At 42.3% G+C, this 22,069-nt stretch overlaps 1 protein-coding gene across 18 annotated transcripts in view; it reads right to left on the reverse strand.

Moving 5' to 3' along the window:
- Positions 1–11,473, reverse strand: part of LOC106589744 (neurexin-1a) — a 517,413-nt gene extending 505,940 nt beyond the window's left edge. For all 18 annotated transcript variants that reach the window (XM_045709960.2, XM_014180042.3, XM_014180038.3 and 15 more), the window contains exons 1-2: positions 11,311–11,473; positions 7,867–9,262 (exon numbers count right to left, since the gene is read on the reverse strand). In XM_045709960.2, coding sequence (XP_045565916.1) covers positions 7,867–8,581 — 715 coding nt within the window. In that variant the 5' untranslated portion in view covers positions 8,582–9,262; positions 11,311–11,473. The remainder of the gene's footprint in view (positions 1–7,866; positions 9,263–11,310) is intronic.
- Between the last annotated feature and the right edge of the window lie 10,596 nt (positions 11,474–22,069).

Consider the following 22,069-nt stretch of genomic DNA (forward strand, 5'->3'; position numbering starts at 1 on the left):
CTTATAATGCATTGATGCATTAGGTCTCCCTCGTGAAAGAGGTCTAGTTAAATAAAGGCTATACAAAGGCTATATAAAATATACACTACCATTCAAAAGTTTGGGGTCACTTAGAAATGCCCTTGTTTTTGAAAGAAAAGCAAAATGTTTGTCCATTAAAATAACATCAAACTGATCAGACATACAGTGTAGACATTGTTAATGTTGCAAATGACTATTGTAGCTGGAAACGGCAGATTTCTTATGGAATATCTACATAGGTGTACAGAGGCCCATTATCAGTAACCATCACTCCTGTGTTCCAATGGCACATTGTGTTAGCTAATCCAAGTTTATCACTTTAAAAGGCTAATTGATCATTAGAAAGCCATTTTGCAATTATGTTAGCACAGCTGAAAATTGTTGTGCTGATTAAAAGAAGCAATAAAACTGGCCTTCTTTAGACTAGTTGAGTATCTGGAGCATCAGCATTTGTGGGTACGATTACAGGCTCAAAATGGCCAGAAACAAAGACCTTTCTTCTGAAACTCGTCAGTCTATTCTTGTTCTGAGAAATGAAGGCTATTCCATGCGAGAAACTGAAGATCTCGTACAACGCTGTGTACTACTCCCTTCACAGAACAGCGCAAACTGGCCCTAACCAGAATAGAAAGAGGAGTGATAGGCCCCGGTGCACAACTGAGCAAGAGGACAAGTACATTAGAGTGTCTAGTTTGAGAAACAGACATCTCACAAGTCCTCAACTGGCAGCTTCATTAAATAGTACCCGCAAACACCAGTCTCAACGTCAACAGTGAAGAGGCGACTCCGGTATGCTGGCCTTCTAGGCAGAGTTGCAAAGAAAAATCCATATCTCATACTGGCTAATGAAAAGAAAATATTAAGATGGGCAAAATAACACAGACAATGGACAGAGGAAGATTGGAAAAAAGTGTTATGGACAGACGACTAAGTTTGAGCTGTTCGGATCACAAAGAAGAACATTCGTGAGACGTAGAAAAAATGAAAAGATGCTGGAGGAGTGCTTGACGCCATCTGTCAAGTATGGTGGGCAATGTGATGATCTGGGGTTGCTTTGGTGGTGGTAAAGTGGGGTATTTGTACAGGGTAAAGGGGATCTTGAAGAAGGAAGGCTGTCACTCCATTTTGCAACGCCATGCCATACTCTGTGGACAGTGCTTAATTGGAGCCAATTTCCTCCTACAACAGGACAATGACACAAAGCACAGATCCAAACTATGCAATAACTATTTAGGGAAGAAGCAGTCAGCTGGTATTCTGTCTATAATGGAGTGGACAGCACAGTCACCGGATCTCAAACCTATTGAGCTGTTGTGGGAGCAGCTTGACCTTTTAGTACGTAAGAAGGGCCCATCAAGCCAATCCAACTTGTGGGAGGTGCTTCAGGAAGCATGGGGTGAAATCTCTTCAGATTACCTCAACAAATTGACAACTAGAATGCCAAAGGTCTGCAAGGCTGTAATTGCTGCAAATGGAGGATTCTTTGAACAAAGCAAAGTTTGAAGGACACAATTATTATTTCAATTAGAAATCATTATTTATAACCTTGACTATATTTCCTATTCATTTTGCTCCTCATTCATGTATATTTTCATGGAAAACAAGGACATTTCTAAGTGACCCCAAACTTTTGAATGGTAGTGTATATACTGTACATGACAGTAATGTATGGAGGATAAATGTAAATTACGTTTACACACCTTTTTAATGTGTAGCATTTTCACGCATATACAGTAGCTCTAAATGTCATGTTAGCATATCCACTGTCTGCCACCATCATCATCTTGATAATTGTTTGGCCTTTAACACCTTGTTTACCACATACATCTTCGTTAATTAGATTATTTTTACAGCATTATTTGTCTTGACAAGTTGTTGATAGCCAACTACTTTTTTTGCCAAAGTCACATGGACTAAATATAGACACAGACAGCTACTCCACCCGCCTCCTTCTTCCTTCTCTCTCCCCCAAACCCCGCCCCACTTCTTTTTTCTGTTCCCCCTCTCCTATCCTCCCTTTTCTTTATCCTCTTTCCCTCCCCTTTACTGTCTCCAACTCCTCTCTTCGCTGTAGGGAAGTACGTCACCACACCTAGGTTGGACAGAATTGGGTTACCACGTGGACAAGCTGCCGTGCTGCTTCAGAAAGAAAGCCAAAACCACAGCATACTGTCTGCCAGAATGAATAACTGCAGAGGAAAGATTTCATTGTGGCACAACATGTTGTAGGCAACCTTAAAACAGATTGCATTATGCTAATATGACATTGCATTATGTTAATATGACATGGCAAATTATCAGTCTTTTCTCCTATGAAAGGTCAATGGTTTGTGCACGATCCCAAAAAGCCACGAACGCTGTGTATTTTTTTCAGCCAGTCAGTATTATGGCCATGTACTATCCTTATGGATTTCAATATAATGAAGTACAGTTTCTGCCTATAGTATATCACATCCTATCAATGAGGTAGCTAACCAAAATTATAAGTGTACCCAATCTTACGAAAAACCTAGAGTTTATGGCCCCAAAGAGACAGCAAACCAAGATTTGGGTTGAGCTTCAATCTTGCTCCTCAATACCACCATCAACCATCCCACCATCACCACCACCATCATCCACTCCATCGTACTACCACCGTCCTTCCCACCATCAAAATCAGGATAAGTTTAGATCATGAATCATAAATCCCTCAGATCTACCAAAGACAGCTGAGTCTGTGTGCAGTCAAAAACACGATTTTCCTTTGTTTTATATATATCTCCACACTATGAGGTTGGAATTATACTGTGAAATTGTGAAAAATATGATAACGTCCTTTTAGTGTAAGTGCTGTTTAAAAAGACTGCCTGAAATTTCAGCCTGTCGTGGTGGAATGGAGTTTTGGCCTTCCATGGTGACATCACCAGGCGGTAAATTGGTTAATAGACCAATAAGAAATAGAGTTCCAAACGTCTCTGCCAATAACAGCTGGTTTTCAGTGTTCCCCTCCTCACTCAGACCACTCCCAGACAGCCCTAGCAAAATTCTACTTTGAGAAATGTATCTTTGCTAAGAATCAACAACAAATAATTGACAATTTTAATTGAAAACAATGAAAGTATGGTACTTAACTGTTACAAAGAAAGGATTTGATACTAACATAAAAACAGCTGCATTGGCCCTTTCCCGATTGGCTGCCTGGTTGAGTTCCTTTAGGCCCAAAGCAGCCATTTTTCTCTCAATATCAAATCATTTCCAGGGGACAAATTAAGAAGGCCTAGTTTACTGTGATTTTTTTTTCAATTAAAATTGTCAAAAAGAAACAAAAATAGCTTCTTAGTAAATAACAATTTCTTGAGCAAAAATATTTCTATGACTTCTGGAAGTGGTCTGAGTGGGGAGGAGAAAATGGAAAACGAGTTGTTATATTGGCAGAGAAGTTTGTAACTCTTTTTCTTATTGGTCTATTAAATCATTTAACCAACAAGATCTCCTGGTTTTACCAATTGGACTTCAGATTTGAACGTTTATCCACGTTTCTTCAAACGTCAAATTTCAAAGTGTTTTTGACACCGTGGCTTGACTCCTCCTTCTCAAACCCCATTGGAAGACAACGTCAGGGGAGAGGGACCTCTGGCTTTCTCATCCAATTGGTTTTGAGAAGGAGGCAAGGAGAGAGGAGAGAGGAGAGAGGACGGGAGGAATTTGTAATTGAGATTCTCCCATATTCTATTTCTATGGTTTCATACCTCTGACGGTACATCATGACATTTGTATAGCTCAAGAAAGAATATCTGCCTGGTGTCTCTATGTTCGTACGCAGCACAGGGAGAAATGGAGAAAGGAAGATGGTTCCTCTCAGGACAGTGGCAGCCATGATCCGTTCTCACTGTGTCTTCCTCTCTCCTCACCAGGATTATTATTCTCCCGACATCTGACATGCAGGAGGCCGGGCACACATAGCACCACACACACACACACACGGCACAGTACGTCACTGTGTTCTGCACATGCATGAACAATGGAGCAATTGCAGAATACTGTAGTCAAGCCTAGAGATGCAGTGTCTTTACACACCAAAGCATAGAGGGACACACACACACACACAAACAATGGTATGGAAAACACAGTGAGGTGTTAAAGTAGCATGGATTGGTAGGTTATTTTAGTCATTCATCATCTGTCATTCAATGTATATATATACTGCTCAAAAAAATAAAGGGAACACTTAAACAACACAATGTAACTCCAAGTCAATCACACTTCTGTGAAATCAAACTGTCCACTTAGGAAGCAACACTGATTGACAATAAATTTCACATGCTGTTGTGCAAATGGAATAGACAACAGGTGGAAATTATAGGCAATTAGCAAGACACCCCCAATAAAGGAGTGGTTCTGCAGGTGGTGACCACAGACCACTTCTCAGTTCCTATGCTTCCTGGCTGATGTTTTGGTCACTTTTGAATGCTGGCGGTGCTTTCACTCTAGTGGTAGCATGAGACGGAGTCTACAACCCACACAAGTGGCTCAGGTAGTGCAGCTCATCCAGGATGGCACATCAATGCGAGCTGTGGCAAGAAGGTTTGCTGTGTCTGTCAGCGTAGTGTCCAGAGCATGGAGGCGCTACCAGGAGACAAGCCAGTATATCAGGAGACGTGGAGGAGGGCAACGTGTAGGAGGGCAACAACCCAGCAGCAGGACCGCTACCTCCGCCTTTGTGCAAGGAGGAGCAGGAGGAGCACTGCCAGAGCCCTGCAAAATGACCTCCAGCAGGCCACAAATGTGCATGTGTCTGCTCAAACGGTCAGAAACAGACTCCATGAGGGTGGTATGAGGGCCCGACGTCCACAGGTGGGGGTTGTGCTTACAGCCCAACACCGTGCAGGACGTTTGGCATTTGCCAGAGAACACCAAGATTGGCAAATTCGCCACTGGTGCCCTGTGCTCTTCACAGATAAAAGCAGGTTCACACTGAGCACATGTGACAGACGTGACAGAGTCTGGAGACGCCGTGGAGAACGTTCTGCTGCCTGCAACATCCTCCAGCATGACCGGTTTGGCGGTGGGTCAGTCATGGTGTGGGGTGGCATTTCTTTGGGGGGCCGCACAGCCCTCCATGTGCTCACCAGAGGTAGCCTGACTGCCATTAGGTACCGAGATGAGATCCTCAGACCCCTTGTGAGACCATATGCTGGTGCGGTTGGCCCTGGGTTCCTCCTAGTGCAAGACAATGCTAGACCTCATGTGTGTCAGCAGTTCCTGCAAGAGGAAGGCATTGATGCTATGGACTGGCCTGCCCGTTCCCCAGACCTGAATCCAATTGAGCACATCTGGGACATCATGTCTCGCTCCATCCACCAACGCCACGTTGCACCACAGACTGTCCAGGAGTTGGCGGATGCTTTAGTCCAGGTCTGGGAGGACATCCCTCAGGAGACCATCCGCCACCTCATCAGGAGCATGCCCAGGCGTTGTAGGGAGGTCATACAGGCAGGTGGAGGCCACACACACTACATAGCCTCATTTTGACTTGTTTTAAGGACATTACATCAAAGTTGGATCAGCCTGTAGTGTGGTTTTCCACTTTAATTTTGAGTGTGACTCCAAATCCAGACCTCCATGTGTTGATAAATTGGATTTCCATTGATTATTTTTGTGTGATTTTGTTGTCAGCACATTCAACTATGTAAAGAAAAAAGTATTTAATAAGATTATTTCATTCATTCAGATCTAGGATGTGTTATTTTAGTGTTCCCTTTATTTTTTGGAGCAGTATATATATATATATATATATATATATATATACGAAACGTTATACTGTAGAATACACCATCATGGGAGTATCAGCATAAACTATCTCCCAAAACCAATAGAGGAGTCTTCCAAAGTTGCATCTGAGAGAAGGTTACTATTTGGGTTCTCACCCTGGGACTGCTATTCCAGACATACTCTAAATGAGACCATGTTGGCTACTATGGAGCTACATGCACAAGACAATCAAATGTACGAAATTGTCTATATCCAAATGGGAGCATCAGCATTATTTAAAAAAATAAATAATATTTTACCTTTATTTAACTAGGCAAGTCAGTTAAAAAGATATTCTTATTTACAATGACGGCCTACCGGGGAACAGTGGGTTAACTGCCTTGTTCAGGGGCAGAACAGCAGATTTTTACCTTGTCAGCTGAGGGATTTGATTCAGCAACCTTTCAGTTACTGGCCCAACGCTCTAACCACTAGGCTACCTGCCGCCCCTGTACCCCTGAACCAAAGGAGCCCCTAAATGATGGTTCCTATTTGTATTTCCACCCTGTGAGAGACTGCTCTCGTCAGGGCTAATATTCCTCTTAGGCTACACTCCTCCAGGAGTCAGTTTCATATTTCTGTTCAAGCCCACATAATAAGTACCACCAATGGAATACAGTGTCTGCTCTGAGAATAATTGAAGAGAAAAATATAACTAATGTGGCATGAAGTAGCAGGTGTCTCACTGCAGGGGAATGCAGAAATGAAGATTAGGTGTCAGTCCCTATGGGCCCTGGTTAAAAGTAGTGTGCTAAGTAAGGAATAGGGTGCCATTTGGGATGTAACCAAGAGATAATGTTCTCGTTACTTCATCAACAAAGCCATTATCAATGCAACGAGGAAATGACAAACAATGATAGGAAATAGACGAAGCATGGCCAAACACTAACACCTTCTCAAATGGGATCATTGAAAATATTCACATTTCCAACATCTGCCTTCAAATCACAGAAGAATATGGTCCAACATTGCACCAACATCTATAGGCCAAGATCCAGCCATAAGAGCACATGAGCAATGTCAGAAGTCCACTATCTTCTCTGAAATGCTAACCTTGAAATCAAGAAAAATGTCACCAAGAAAAGGTTTCTGGTGTATTTCACATTTCATAAAAATACTTAATTTCGAATGCTTGGATGATGCTATTGTAATCACTCATCAAAGATTGATAGATCAAGATTGAGTTGGAAGAAATGAATACAGGTGGCATATCTAACAAGGCCTCTAGTCCTGGCTACATGATGTTATGGAATACACAATATACTGCATACAGCACAGGAGGTGGTGGCACCTTAATTGTGGAGGACGGACTTGTGGTAATGACTGGAGCGGAATAGGTGGAATGGTATCAAAGACATCAAACACATGGTTTCCAGGTGTTTGATGCCATTCCGTTTGCTCCGTTCTAGCCATTATTATGAGCCGTTCTCCCGTCAGCAGCCTCCTGTTGCATACAGTTGCTGCAAATATTCTACACATATGTGCCTATTGTAGTTGCTCCATATATTTTCTTTGAATGTGCATGTGGAAATCACTTCCTTCATCTTCTTCCAAATCCGTATTGTTTTTAATGACTGGAAACTTTCAGAAGGAGGTAAAGCCATTGGAGATGAAAAAACGTCATAGGTCAACCATTCTCTGGTGACCTCTTCCAGGTAAAGGCAAGACACCTTAGAGAATGAGGAACACCTGCATGTTGGGCTAATGAGCCCTTGCAGGAGCTCAACCACTCATTAACAACCTTACAAACAACTATGTTAAAAAATTGTTGTATAATGATGAACCTATTTTCACTGGAGGGTAGGTTACTTGAAATTCTTGAATTGGCCTACTAGATAAGGCCTAAAGACCCATAGGGCCTACAGGCCTTTTGGGCTATCCTGGTCTAGAGGAAGAGAAGATGTGCATTTTCTGTAAACTGTTGGACAACTAATACCGCTTGAAATGATGTAAAACGATAAATAATCATGTCGTGTTGTTGTTTAGATAAAGGGGAGCTGTTGGATATTGTTAGTAAGACAGACAACGGCCCAAAAGAGAATCCAGATATCTTACCTTCGCTGCAGTCTTTGCCCTGGTAGTCAGTCTGCGAGCAGTCGCACGTGGGTTCGTCGTTAATGACATTGCAGACCCCTCCGTTTAAACACATGTTGGCCGCCGCACCACAGAGGTCGTTAATGACCCCCGCGCTGTTTAAAAGCGCCGATTCCGTATTGTTGACCTTTATGTCCGTTATCCATCCGGTAAAAGGTACATGGTCCTTGACCACAGCTGATGTTAACCTTAAAGCCACAGATCGTAATTCCGGTGGTATTCCCCCAAGAAACAAGTGGCTGAAGACAGTCATATCCCTTCTTTTCGACTTCACTTCGACCCACTTCACTTCATTGTCCACCATTAGCGTTGTGTTTTTAAAGTTTCTCCATATTGTCACAGCATGCCACTGGCTGTCATTGACCGCTGTGTTGGTTAGAACCGTTGCAGGCTCAGCGCAGAAGATGGAGAATCGAAGACTGAGTTTACCGTTGTGTATTAGGAGTTCTAAAAAGTCGCAGAATCCCTCGTCATCGAAGTACACTAACAGCCCGTGGGAACTCTTGGTTTTCATGTTGAAGCTCATTTCACTCTCACAACATGCATTCCACATTGGAAACCTGGCCCACTGGCCTTCTGCGCCTGTAAACTCCATAGTAGCCCCAATGTCTACCATACAGCACAAGAGAAGGCCTACCCATATTAGATGGGCGCCATGCCGCATTGCAAGAACCATGATGTGACGGAATTGTTCTTTAGGTCTAGGCTACAATACCGCTGAGTCAGATTTCAGACGGAATTGTCTTTTATCAAGCTAGATGAAGTTAGGGGTAAGTGTGATGTAATACGCTGACTTACCACTAAGAATTGTGTATGTGAACTGACACATTGTAAACCTAAATTAATTATTTTGTTGTCATAGCCTACCAGCAAGCTACACTAGTGTCCCGAAGAAAATACCATCTTTGAATATAGGACCACTTTCTGTCGCGTCTAAATCCCAATTGCTCAGTCCTATTTTTTTTATTTTATTCTGTCAATATCTTCTGTTTCCCTATTAGTTTGATTCTATAATCCAGATTTTCTTCCAATAACAGGCAATGGTGATTCAGAATCCAATTTCCATCAGGCCTTTTATTTCTCTTGATTTTTGAATGTTTCTTATTTTCGGTGCCAGGCAGCTAGAGCGCACCAGTCGGTTCTACTGCTGTTGAAACGGCGTCAATAACCATCCTATTCACACCAGCGAGAAGTGGCGGGCATCCAGAGTCATTGCTTTTGGCTTCTCACCCTGCATCCTCCGCCAAACAGAACGATTGTTATTGTTTGATTGATTATCGCATGGAGCTTTTCTTTTTTTCCCAAGGCCAGTCTCTGATCCAAAAAGCTTAAGCTTACAACATAATGAGAAGACGATCTGTAAAAAGAAAAGAAAAATAAGAACGGACAGTTCATTGTGTTTTAGAAACATTTTGTCTATCAATTTGTCATATCATGTTAGCCATCTTACATAATTATGATATATTCAGTAGAGGATGAACAGAGACCCCAAGGAATTGTGGGGAGCTGCGGTGGCGTGCCGATTGAAATCACAGGAATTTAGGGATCCAAACTCAACAAATGTCCAACAAATGTCAGGGAAACTTAACGTAAGTAAGCATTTCATTATTAGTCTACACCTGTTGTTTACGAAGCATGTGACGAATAACCTTTGATTCGATTAGATTTTCATGTAGGCTATGTATTTATGAATGTTTCACTGCAATTAGAAGCACATTTCTCAAAGCAAATCTAAGCAGCTCACAATTACATAGACATCAACTAGCAATAGTCACCACTACTAGGCCTAGATAATTTAATTTAATTACATCTAGAGAGATCATTTAGAATTGTAAATAGCTTATTCGAAAAAGTCGATCAAAATAAGTCTACAGCTGTAGCCTGTCTTATCTAACACATTCTTTCTCCCCATAGCTATCCCAGGGGGAGAGGATACCTTTACCTTCCCCTATCAACCCTAATAGCCCGCCACAGGTGACGATATTATATGCCTCACAAAATGCTCCGCATCCAAGCAGCAGCATACGCAATCCTCTCAGCACAGGAACGTTCCATGAACTCTATCATTCCATAAGTGGATCGCATTCTAAATGTTGCGTTAGATAGGCCTAAGTGTTTTTGTTATTCCAGAGAATCTGCATGTAATGAAACTGCTGGAATCTTATTTGTAGGTTTCCTCATTATTTCATATTTTGTTTAACTCAGACATTCCAGTAGAATTAAGACAAGCGCATGAATTCAGAATTTTCAAAGGGGACGAGTTGCCTACCAGACCTCGGTTCAAAAACCATGTTAACTATTTAAGTTACTTTCACATACATTTCAAAGGAAGTATCTGCACACGTTCAGAAAGTAGTAGCCTACATTTGGAAAGTATTGGCATGCATGGCATGTATTTTTTTTTATATAGGAAATTACTTGAAAACAGAGCTAGACTACTTTCATATACTTAAAATCGAAGTTGTTGAGTTCGGCCACATTGTTTGAAAATACGAAAACACACAGGAGATAAGTAGCCTATGTAGATCACACATACTTAAATACGCATGTATTTGAACCCAGGTCTGGGCAGGACAGACAGAAAAAGACCTCTCAATCAAACCTAAACGAAAATCCTTCCATCCAAATGAGCTATACAGTTTGCTAGAAGCCATAATAGACGGGGGATCGGGGACTGGAAATGAGTTACAAAGATTCAACCCATATCAAGTCAAATGTACCATAATATAATGACAGAATGGCATAAAGATAAACATGAGATTCCACAGCTGGCCCCATTACACTGGCTGTCTTACTCTCAACACATCAGATCATTCTAAATTGACCCGTGCCTTCTACAGCAAACAAAATGAGCATATAAACGTGTTTTTATAAGGCACTTGACAACATCCCTTAAATATTGCTAACAATAATGAAATCAAATCTGTGGATGACACAGTTCCAAACGATTATGTATGTTTTATGATTGTTCATCAGCTATTCCGTTGCCCGTCTAGCAGCTCAACCTACTAGAGAAAAATAAAACCATACATGGAAAAAACAAGGTCTCTTTCACCTGCATCTGGAATCTGATCATGCATGGATATCCAGGACCGACCCAAATCAGAACCCAAGTCCTCGTTTTCCTTACCAAAGTATTGGATGATCCTCTCTTGTTTCGAACACCACCTTTAATCTTAATTAGGCTACCCACCAAATAACATCACCATGCAGTGATCTCCGACACAAACTACCCCAACAGATCCACACCAAAAACCCTCAGCCTCACACTATTTTAGAAAACTGTGAATCACCGCATCATTGATCATCAGACCGAAAAAAGAAACGGCTTCTCTCTCCTATGTTCTAAAACTTACCAACACCTTTATAACGATTGAAAGAAGTCAACTCATAACGGTACTTTACCTAGGTAATTCCTCCTTTTCGATCCTCAGAAAACGAAACAAATGTAGATAAACAGAGTCCCGGGAAAATCCTGTAATTTTGGTCAGGGAAAAACGGTGCAAACGGTGCAATCTGCCTCCCTGCTGCGCTCTGCAACAGACTGTCAGAAGGCAGAGACAGCGAGTGGGTCACGTGTCTCTCTCTCTCTCTCTCTCTCTCTCTCTCTCTCTCTCTCTCTCTCTGTGTAGCTGCCTGGCTGCCGCCTACTGGAGAGGGGAGGGGCCGAATGCTGCAGCACCTTGGACAGCGCGGTAAGCCGCTGGGGAAGTTGCAAATTCAAAATTGGCTGTATCATGAAAACAAAAATGTGCTCTTTGGTCTTAATTTAAGGTTATGGTTAGGCATTAGGATTAGCAGTGTGGTTACGTTTAGGGGTACGGTTAGCGTTAGGTTTCAAATGAAATTGTATGTCTTTGTGGCTGTGCCAGCAAGTGACCATTCTGCAGAGCTGCCTCCAGGGCAAGATTCATGACAGTACATGACAACCTGCCGCCGCTGCTGCCGAACGAACAGAATACATATTCATCCACACTCACCAACCGTCGCCTCCGCAGACCTACGTGAAGTCACATTTCGTTACCAATAATACACGAATTATATATCGATGAATTAGAGAGACAGGTGGGAAAAAAGAAGGTTGCGGTGCAGGCAAAATTAGTATTCTGTCGGCAACGGGGGTGGAAAACGGAAGAGGGAGAGGGGAGAGAGAAGCGATGCAACGTAACAGCATCAGGCTGCGCCGCGAAGGGATGTGGCGACGTTTGAGGCCGGCAGGGAGTTCTCTTGATAATGGGATTTTTCTTACCATGAACACATTCTTTTAGTTGAAGTAGTGTAAGCTAAACAACATTATTGATTCCCCCGGGTAAATGTAACACAGCGAATTAAAGTGGACACTGTCGTTTAGCAAGTCTTATAAAAAGCAGGCCAACAAGAGCATATAGACTACTGTTCTGTAAAATGATCAGCTCCTGCTTGTTATAGCCTAAATCAGTACTACAGTTAAGTGATATGATCATAATAGCCTACTTTGGGAGTGGTGATATTTGAAAATGTTTGATATGATATAGGCTAATTAACAATATAAAACATTAAACCGTTAGGCCTACTTAATGTTTCCATTTCTCTGTTTGTTGTAGTTTGGCAAAAGACCCAGCTCCACAGTTAATCGTCTCATTCCAAACCTCATTCAGAACATATCCCCATGACCAATGAGTGAGTCCGGTATTTCATGGCATAAATAAAAGCCAAAGAGCGGTCCTGGCGCTAACATTTGACCCATTGAGGGACCCTCACGATAACTATTCTAGATTGGTGTCTGAAGGCATCGCGGTCCAATCAATCGTTCGATTCAGCAGGGATGGACGAACCGAACGGATTTGATGTGACCATTGACCCCGCCCGCGCTGTTCTAAGACGTGATCACAGCGAGATGATTGCATTGTTGTCAAAGGCAATATAATTTAAAGTTACAGAGACAATCCGTTTCATTTAAAGTATTTTAAAGTGTACTCTCTTCACACTGTTCCTTTTTCCAATCCAATACTACTGGAACATTGTGCCTTTGCTGTGTGTGTAGTAATAAAACAGATAATAATAATAAGGACTTATGTTTGTGTCTGTGTGTATGTGTGTTATTGCTATGAAGGCATGGTCATGGTTAATGTTTGGCTACAGACAAGGCAGTGAGAAAATTAATGATCAAAGGAGATGAAACAGACTAAGAAAATCTTAAAGGGAAATAGTAATGTGTGTCGTCGTCCCCCCCCCCCCCCCCCCCCCCCCCCCACATGTAATGTGTCCTTTTAAGTATGTACAGATCATTTAGTCTGGATCTAAATATAGTGCACTACTTTTGAGCAGGGCTCACAGGGCTCTGGTTAAAAGTAGTGCACTATGCAGGGAAAGGGGATTTACTTGGGATGCGTTCATACTTTTTAAGTATACAGTTCTGACTCAGAAAGGGTGTTGAAAGGAAAAGGTCTTTTCACAATAATATCATATTTTTTCAACTTTCAAAGCCTTTTGTATTTAGCCACTATGCCGAGAATGAACACAGAGTTAGTGAACACAGAGATAGGGCACTTTATATTAATGTGGGGCTTCAGATTTCCTCTCTATAGGCTCATACAAGGATAAGACAGTCAGTGCTGTTCCATGTTAGAGAAGCTGACTTTGCTTCTTCTTTAATGGTTATAAGAATTAACTGTGCTATGCAGTCCTACATACTTTGACTCTATACATTAATATTGTATAGCTACTCATGTGTGGATACAAAGACATTGATTTTGTGCACTTGATTTGTCAAGAGTGATAGTGGACTGGAGCTAGTCATGGTGTAGAAAAACACAGTCCAACAATGGTGCCGGTTCGTTCAGCACCAGCAGTAACTCAAGTTCACTTGGTTCAGGACCATGGACAGGGCACCAATGGTAACTCCAGTAGACCAGCATATAGTCTAGTCTGGTTCCAAATGTAGTGCACTACTTTTTATCAGGGCCCATAGTGCACTAAGCAAGGAAAAGAGTGTTATTTGGGATGCACTCATACTTTTAATGAAAACAGTTCTCACTCAGAAAGGGTGTTGAAAGGACAAGGTCTTTCCCCATTAATATAATATACTCTACCGTTCAAAAGTTTGGGGTCACTTAGAAATGTTGTTTTTGAAAGAAAAGCACATTTTTTTATCCATTAAAATAACAATTTGTTCAGAAATACAGTGTTGGCATTGTTAATGTTGTAAATGACTATTGTAGCTGGAAACGGCTGATTTTTAATGGAATATCTGCATAGGACTACAGAGGCCCATTATCAGCAACCATCACTCCTGTGTTCCAATGGCACATTGTGTTGGCTAGTCTGTTTCTTTTTAAAAGGCTAATTTATCTTTTTTTTCTTCCTTTTTTTTACCCCCCTCTTCGGAGAGCAAATATCACTTTTTTTTTACATCTTTTTTTTGCTACATATACATTCATTTTACATACACATTTACATATATATTTTACATATACATTTTACATACATGATACTTTTATATATAAAAACAATACACTACCAAACAAACTCTTTAATCCCAACGCTCAGCCACTCTCTGCCCATCCCACCTATCTCCATAGACCACCCTTGTTTGGTTTCCATGTGCCATATATGTTTCAATTGTGCTGTGATGTTTTAAAACATTTTTGAATCTTTCTAATCGTGTATTATCCACAGATTGTGAGATAAAGATGAAAATCTTTCCTACAAGTATTGTTATATTATTTATTGACTGGCTATGGCTTTCCATATCGCCCAACACTGCTAATTGTAAGGTTAATTTTAAGTGCATGTTGTGATTTTTTAACCATTCCTGAAACTGTGACCAGAAACAAGCTACATAGGGGCAATACCAGAATAAGTGATCTATTTATTCTGTCTCTTTGCAACACAATCTACAGAGCTGAGGTTGTTGTATGTCCCATATACTGTAACGGTCGTTGTATGTAGTGGACCAAGGCGCAGCGGGTTGAGTGCTCATAGTGACTTTTATTGAACACAAAACAAAACAAGAAAACGATCGAACGAACAGGATTGCAGGCTAAAACACACAGCTATGCAAACAACAACTTCCCACAAAGGGACAGGTGAAACAGGGCTACCTAAGTATGACTCTCAATCAGCAACAACGATGTACAGCTGTTCCTGATTGAAAGCCATACCAGGCCAACACAAAGAAATACACAACATAGAAAACCATAGAAATACAAAACCAGAACATTACCCAGAAACCCCGGAACACATAAATCAAACACCCCTCTTACATAAACACATATCCCATTAAACCCCGAACCACATAAAACAAATACCCCCTGCCACGTCCTGACCAAACTACAATAACAGCAAAGGTAATCCAATTTTTCTTATAGTAATTCTGAGTTTAGTGAGCACTAAACTTGGTGGGTGTCAAATTAGCTAGCCTGTGATGGCCGAGCTATCTACTCAGAATATTGCAAAATGTGCTTTCGCCGAAAGCTATTTTAAAATCTGACACCGCGATTGCATAAAGGAGTTCTGTATCTATAATTCTTAAAAGAATTGTTATGTTTTTTGTGAAAATTTATTGTGAGTAATTTAGTAAATTCACCGGAGGTTTGCGGTGGGTATGCTAGTTCTGAACATCACATGCTAATGTAAAAAGCTGGTTTTTGATATAAAAATGAACTTGATTGAACAAAACATGCATGTATTGTATAACATAATGTCCTAGGAGTGTCATCTGATGAAGATCATCAAAGGTTAGTGCTGCATTTAGCTGTGGTTTTGGTTTTTGTGACATATATGCTTGCTTTGAAAATGGCTGTGTGATTATTTTTGGCAGGGTACTCTCCTGACATAATCTAATGTTTTGCTTTTGCAGTAAAGCCTTTTTGAAATCGGACAATGTGGTTAGATTAACGAGAGTGTTGTCTTTAAAATGGTGTAAAATAGTCATATGTTTGAGAAATTGAAGTTATAGCATTTTTAAGGAATTTGTATTTTGCGCCACGCTCTACAATTGGATATTGGCGAGGCCCTAAAAGGTTAAGAAAAGGTGATACTTTAAACAAAATAAAATTTTCAATGAGTCGGAAATGAGAAGTTGTAATCTGTATGAAGGCAAAAAAAGCAATTTTTGAACAAAGGATGAGCTTTTCTTAATAATCTACTGGATAACCATTTTGGATTTAGGTATAACTTATGTATGAATGATACTTTTAGGTTGAGTTTTAAAGATTTAATATTTAATCATTTTAGTCCCCCAAACTCACATTCATTATATACAAAGGCACGTTTAATTTTGTTTGGCTTAGCATTCCAAATAAAATTATATTTTTTGTTCATATGATTTTAAAAACTATTCATCTGAGTAGGCAATGCCATTAGCAATGCAACTATACTGTGATAGGACCAAAGATTTGAAGTTTTCCATAAATAGACAAGTATTTACCTCTCCATAGTTGCAATATCTTATCTATTTTTGCTAACATTCTATTGAAATGAATAGTGGTAAGTTCATTGATGTTTTTCAGATGTGAATACCAAGTAGGTCTACTTCACCATCCGCCCATTTTATTGGTAAACTACAAGGTAGTGTATTTTTAACGATCCAATAATTAATATGGTACACTTGTCATAATTAGGTTTTAATCCAGAGACGCTAGAAAAGTGATCAAGATATTCAATGAGACTGTGCAGGGATCCAGATTGTGGACTTAAGAAAAAACTAGAGTCATCAGCATACATTGACACTCTTGTTTTTATCCCCTGGATTTCTAACCCCTTGATGTTCTTGTTGGATCTAATTTTAATAGCTAGCATTTCAATGCCCATAATAAATAGATATGGAGACAACGGACATCCTTGTTTTACTCCTCTTAAAAGCTCAATACTTTCTGAGAAGTAACCGTTGTTTACTATTTTACATCTGGGGTTGCTGTACATGACTTTAACCCATTGTATAAGAGATTCACCAAAATTAAAGTATTCCAGGCATTTATATATAAATTCTAATCGTACTTTATCAAACGCCTTTTCAAAATCTGCTATGAAGACCATACCTGGTATCTTCAATGTTTCATAATGTTCAATTGTTTCAAGTAATTGTCGTATATTATCTGTGATATATCGTCCATGTAAAAAACCTGTCTGATCAGGATGAACAATATCTGGTTTAACCTTTTTTATTCTATATGCTATGCATTTCGCCAGGATATCACATTACAACATTGAAGTGTTAGAGGCCTCCAGTTTTTAAATGGACTGGATCTTTATACTTACCACCTGGGTCCTGTTTTAGTGGTAATGAAATCAGACCTTCTTGTTGAGTACCTGAAAGTCTACCATTCGTATAAGAGTAATTAAAACATGGTAATAATGGATCTTTGAGTACATCAAAAAAGGTCTGATATACCTCTACTGGTATACCGTCAAGCCCTGATGATTTTCCAGACTGAAAATGTTTTATTGCCTCAAAAAGTTCCTCTACTGTAAGTTGTCCTTCAAACCAGTCTTTCTGTAAATTTGTTAACTTTACATTATTATTATCAATATTAGGAAAGAAATCCTTACAGTTAATATCATTCAGTGGAATTTTTTGTTGTTGTTGAATTTTTTATTTCAACTTTATTTAACCAGGTAGGCAAGTTGAGAACAGGTTCTCATTTACAATTGCGACCTGGCCAAGATAAAGCACAGCAGTTCGACACATACAACAACACGGAGTTATACATTGAGTAAAACAAACATACAGTCAATAATACAGTAGAAAAATAAGTCTATATACAATGTGAGCAAATGAGGTGAGATAAGGGAGGTAAAGGCAAAAAAGGCCAAGGTGGCAAAGTAACTACTATATAGCAAGTAAAACACTGGAATGGTAGATTTGTAGTGGAAGAAAGTGCAAAGTAGAAATAATGGGGTGCAAAGGAGCAAAATAAATAAATAAATACAGTAGGGGAAGAGGTAGTTGTTTGGGCTAAATTATAGATGGGCTATGTACAGGTGCAGTGATCTGTGAGCTGCTCTGACAGCTGGTGCTTAAAGCTAGTGAGGGAGATAAGTGTTTCCAGTTTCAGAGATTTTTGTAGTTCGTTCCAGTCATTGGCAGCAGAAAACTGGAAGGAGAGACGGCCAAAGGAGGAATTGGCTTTGGGGGTGACCAGAGAGATATACCTGCTGGAGCGCGTGCTACAGGTGGGTGCTGCTATGGTGACCAGTGAGCGGAGATAAGGGGGGACTTTACCTAGCAGGGTCTTGTAGATGACCTGGAGCCAGTGGGTTTGGCGACGAGTATGAAGCGAGGGCCAGCCAACCAGAGTGTACAGGTCGCAGTGGTGGGTAGTATATGGGGCTTTGGTGACAAAACGGATGGCACTGTGATAGACTGCATCCAGTTTATTGAGTAGGGTATTGAAGGCTATTTTGTAAATGACATCGCCGAAGTCGAGGATCGGTAGGATGGTCAGTTTTACAAGGGTATGTTTGGCAGCATGAGTGAAGGATGCTTTGTTGTGAAATAGGAATCCAATTCTAGATGTAACTTTGGATTGGAGATGTTTGATGTGAGTCTGGAAGGAGAGCTTACAGTCTAACCAGACACCTAGATATTTGTTGATATTTCCACATATTCTAAGTCAGAACCGTCCAGAGTTGTGATGCTGGATGGGCGGGCAGGTGCAGGCAGCGATCGGTTGAAGAGCATGCATTTCGTTTTACTTGTATTTAAGAGCAGTTGGAGGCCACGGAAGGAGAGTTGTATGGCATTGAAGCTCGTCTGGAGGGTTGTTAACACAGTGTCCAAAGAGGGGCCAGAAGTATACAGAATGGTGTCGTCTGCGTAGAGGTGGATCAGAGACTCACCAGCAGCAAGAGCGACATCATTGATGTATACAGAGAAAAGAGTTGGCCCAAGAATTGAACCCTGTGGCACCCCCATAGAGACTACCAGAGGCCCGGACAACAGGCCATCCGATTTGACACATTGAACTCTATCAGAGAAGTAGTTGGTAAACCAGGCGAGGCAATCATTTGAGAAACCAAGGCTATTGAGTCTGCCGATGAGGATGTGGTGATTGACAGAGTCGAAAGCCTTGGCCAGGTCAATGAATACGGCAGCACAGTATTGTTTCTTATTGATGGCGGTTACGATATCGTTTAGGACCTTGAGCGTGGCTGAGGTGCACCCATGACCAGCTCTGAAACCAGATTGCATAGCGGAGAAGGTGCGGTGGGATTCGAAATGACCGGTAATCTGTTTGTTGACTTGGCTTTCGAAGGCTTTAGAAAGGCAGGGTAGGATAGATATAGGTCTGTAGCAGTTTGGGTCAAGAGTGTCCCCTCCTTTGAAGAGGGGTGTCACGTCCTGACCAGTTAAGGGTTATGTGTTGTTGTAGTTTGGTCAGGATGTGGCAGAGGGTATTTGTTTTATATGGTTCGGGGTGGTGGTGTAGGTAGTAGGTTGTTTTATTTATGTATTCCGGGGGTTTTGGGCACTGCTCTGTGTTTATGTATTTCTAGGTTTAGTTAGTTAGTTGTGGGTATAGGTTCTAGGTTTGTTTTCTATGTAGAGTTAATTGGGATTGGACTCCCAATTGAAGGCAGGTGTGTTGAGTTGCCTTTGATTGGGAGTCCTATATTAGTAGGGTGTGTTTGTCTGTGTGTTTGTGGGTAATTGTTTGTGAGCACTGCGTTTATTGAGCCTGCTACACTGTCTAGTCGTGAGTACTGTTTACTGTTTTGTTTTTCCCTGTGGATGCTTTTCTGAGTTTTTCCATTAAAAGAATGAGTATCCACATACCCGCTGCATTTTGGTCTTCTCTCCACTACGACACCCATGACAGAATTACCCACCAAACCAAGACCAAGCAGCGGAGAGAGGAGCGGCACGCTAAGTATATGGACTATGGGGAGAGATGGACTTGGGAGGAGATTTTGGATGGGGCTGGACCTTGGCATCAGGCTGGGGAATACCGTCGCCCACGGGAGGAGATCGAGGAAGCGAAGGCTGAGAGGCAGCGTTTTGAAGCCATGAACGCGCTGGCGAGGAAGCCGGAGAGGCACCCCCAAGATTTTTTTAGGGGGGGGCACACGGGTAGTTTGGCTAGGTCTAGGAAGAGCCATAAGCCAGCTACCCGTGAGTATGTGGAGATGCGTAGGCGAGGTGGGAGTGCCGTGTTTCGCTGAGGTGCGCACTATCTCGCCTACACGCACGCACAGCCCAGTCCGCCCTGCACCAGCACCCCGCTCGTGCAGGGCTACTAGTTCCATCCAGCCAGGACGGGTTGTGCAGGCGGTGCGATCACGGCCACCTGCGCGCCTCCATGGCCCAGTCTTTCCGGTTCCTGCCTCTCGTGCTTTCCCGGAAGTGAGTACCTCCAGTCTGGCACGACCAATACCAGCAATCCGGACCAAGCTTCCCAGTAGTCAGCCTAGTCCTGTTCAGCCTGTTCCCGCTCCCCGCACTAGCCTGAAGATGCGTGTGCCCAGACTGGCACATCCAATACCAGCCCCACGCATCAGGTATCTAGTGCGTCAGCCCAGCCTCGCCAGTCAGGAGCTGCCAGAGTGGCCCGACTGCCCGGGTCTGCCAGAGTGGCCCGACTGCCCGGGTCTGCCAGAGTGGCCCGACTGCCCGGCCCAGCCCGAGTGGCCCGCCTGTCCTCCGGCCCAGCCCGAGTGGCCCGCCTGTCCTCCGGCCCAGCCCGAGTGGCCCGCCTGTCCTCCGGCCCAGCCCGAGTGGCCCGCCTGTCCTCCGGCCCAGCCCGAGTGGCCCGCATGTCCTCCGGCCCAGCCCGAGTGGTCTGTCTGCCAGGGTCAGCCCGAGTGGCCCGTCTGCCCGGCGCAGCTATCGGCGCCACCGAAGTGGGCGACGCCGAAGGTGGAGCGAGGTCCACGTCCTGCACCTGAGCCACCTCCAGGATAGGTGGGTTGGGGAGGGAGGGTGTAGCACAGTGCCGTCGTTGACGGCAGCCACCCTCCCTTCCATCCCTTATTGTTTAGGGGGATATTTTTTGTTTGAGGGTTTGTTTTTTCTTTTAGGTGCATTCCGGGGTCTGCACCTTTGGGGGGGGGGGGGAGTACTGTCACGTCCTGACCAGTTAAGGGTTATGTGTTGTTGTAGTTTGGTCAGGATGTGGCAGAGGGTATTTGTTTTATATGGTTCGGGGTGGTGGTGTAGGTAGTAGGTTGTTTTATTCATGTATTCCGGGGGTTTTGGGCACTGCTCTGTGTTTATGTATTTCTAGGTTTAGTTAGTTAGTTGTGGGTATATGTTCTAGGTTTGTTTTCTATGTAGAGTTAATTGGGATTGGACTCCCAATTGAAGGCAGGTGTGTTGAGTTGCCTTTGATTGGGAGTCCTATATTAGTAGGGTGTGTTTGTCTGTGTGTTTTGTGGGTAATTGTTTGTGAGCACTGCGTTTATTGAGCCTGCTACACTATCTAGTCGTGAGTACTGTTTACTGTTTTGTTTTTCCTGTGGATGCTTTTCTGAGTTTTTCCATTAAAAGAATGAGTATCCACATACCCGCTGCATTTTGGTCTTCTCTCCACTATGACACCCGTGACAAGGGGGATGAAAGCAGCTGCTTTCCAATTTTTTGGAATCTCAGACGACACGAAAGAGAGGTTGAACAGGTTAGTAATAGGGATTGCAACATTTTCGGGCAGATAATTTTAGAAAGAAAGGGTCCAGATTGTCTAGCCCGGCTGATTTGTAGGGGTCCAGATTTTGCAGCTCTTTCAGAACATCAGCTGACTGGATTTGGGAGAAGGAGAAATGGGGAAGGCTTGGGCGAGTAGCTGTGGGGTGTGCAGTGCTGTTGACCGCGGTAGGGGTAGCCAGGTGGAAAGCATGGCCAGCCGTAGAAGAATGCTTATTGAAATTCTCAATTATAGTGGATTTATTGGCGGTGACAGAGTTTCCTATCCTCAGTGCAGTGGGCACCTGGGAGGAGGTGTTGTTATTCTCCATGGACTTTACAGTGTCCCAGAACCTTTTTGAGTTTGTGTTGCAGGAAGCAAATTTCTGCTTGAAAATGCAAGCCTTGGCTTTTCTAACTGCCTGTGTATATTGGTTTCTAACTTCCCTGAAAAGTTGCATATCACGGGGGCTGTTCGATGCTAATGCAGAACGCCACAGGAAATGGAGGAGACTGAAAACAAAACATATGCTTAAAATGTTTTTCTTCCTCTTTCAAAATATC

Source organism: Salmo salar, chromosome 28 (assembly GCF_965601325.2).
Source record: "Salmo salar chromosome 28, fSalSal1, whole genome shotgun sequence".
Classification (NCBI taxonomy): Eukaryota; Metazoa; Chordata; class Actinopteri; order Salmoniformes; family Salmonidae; genus Salmo; species Salmo salar.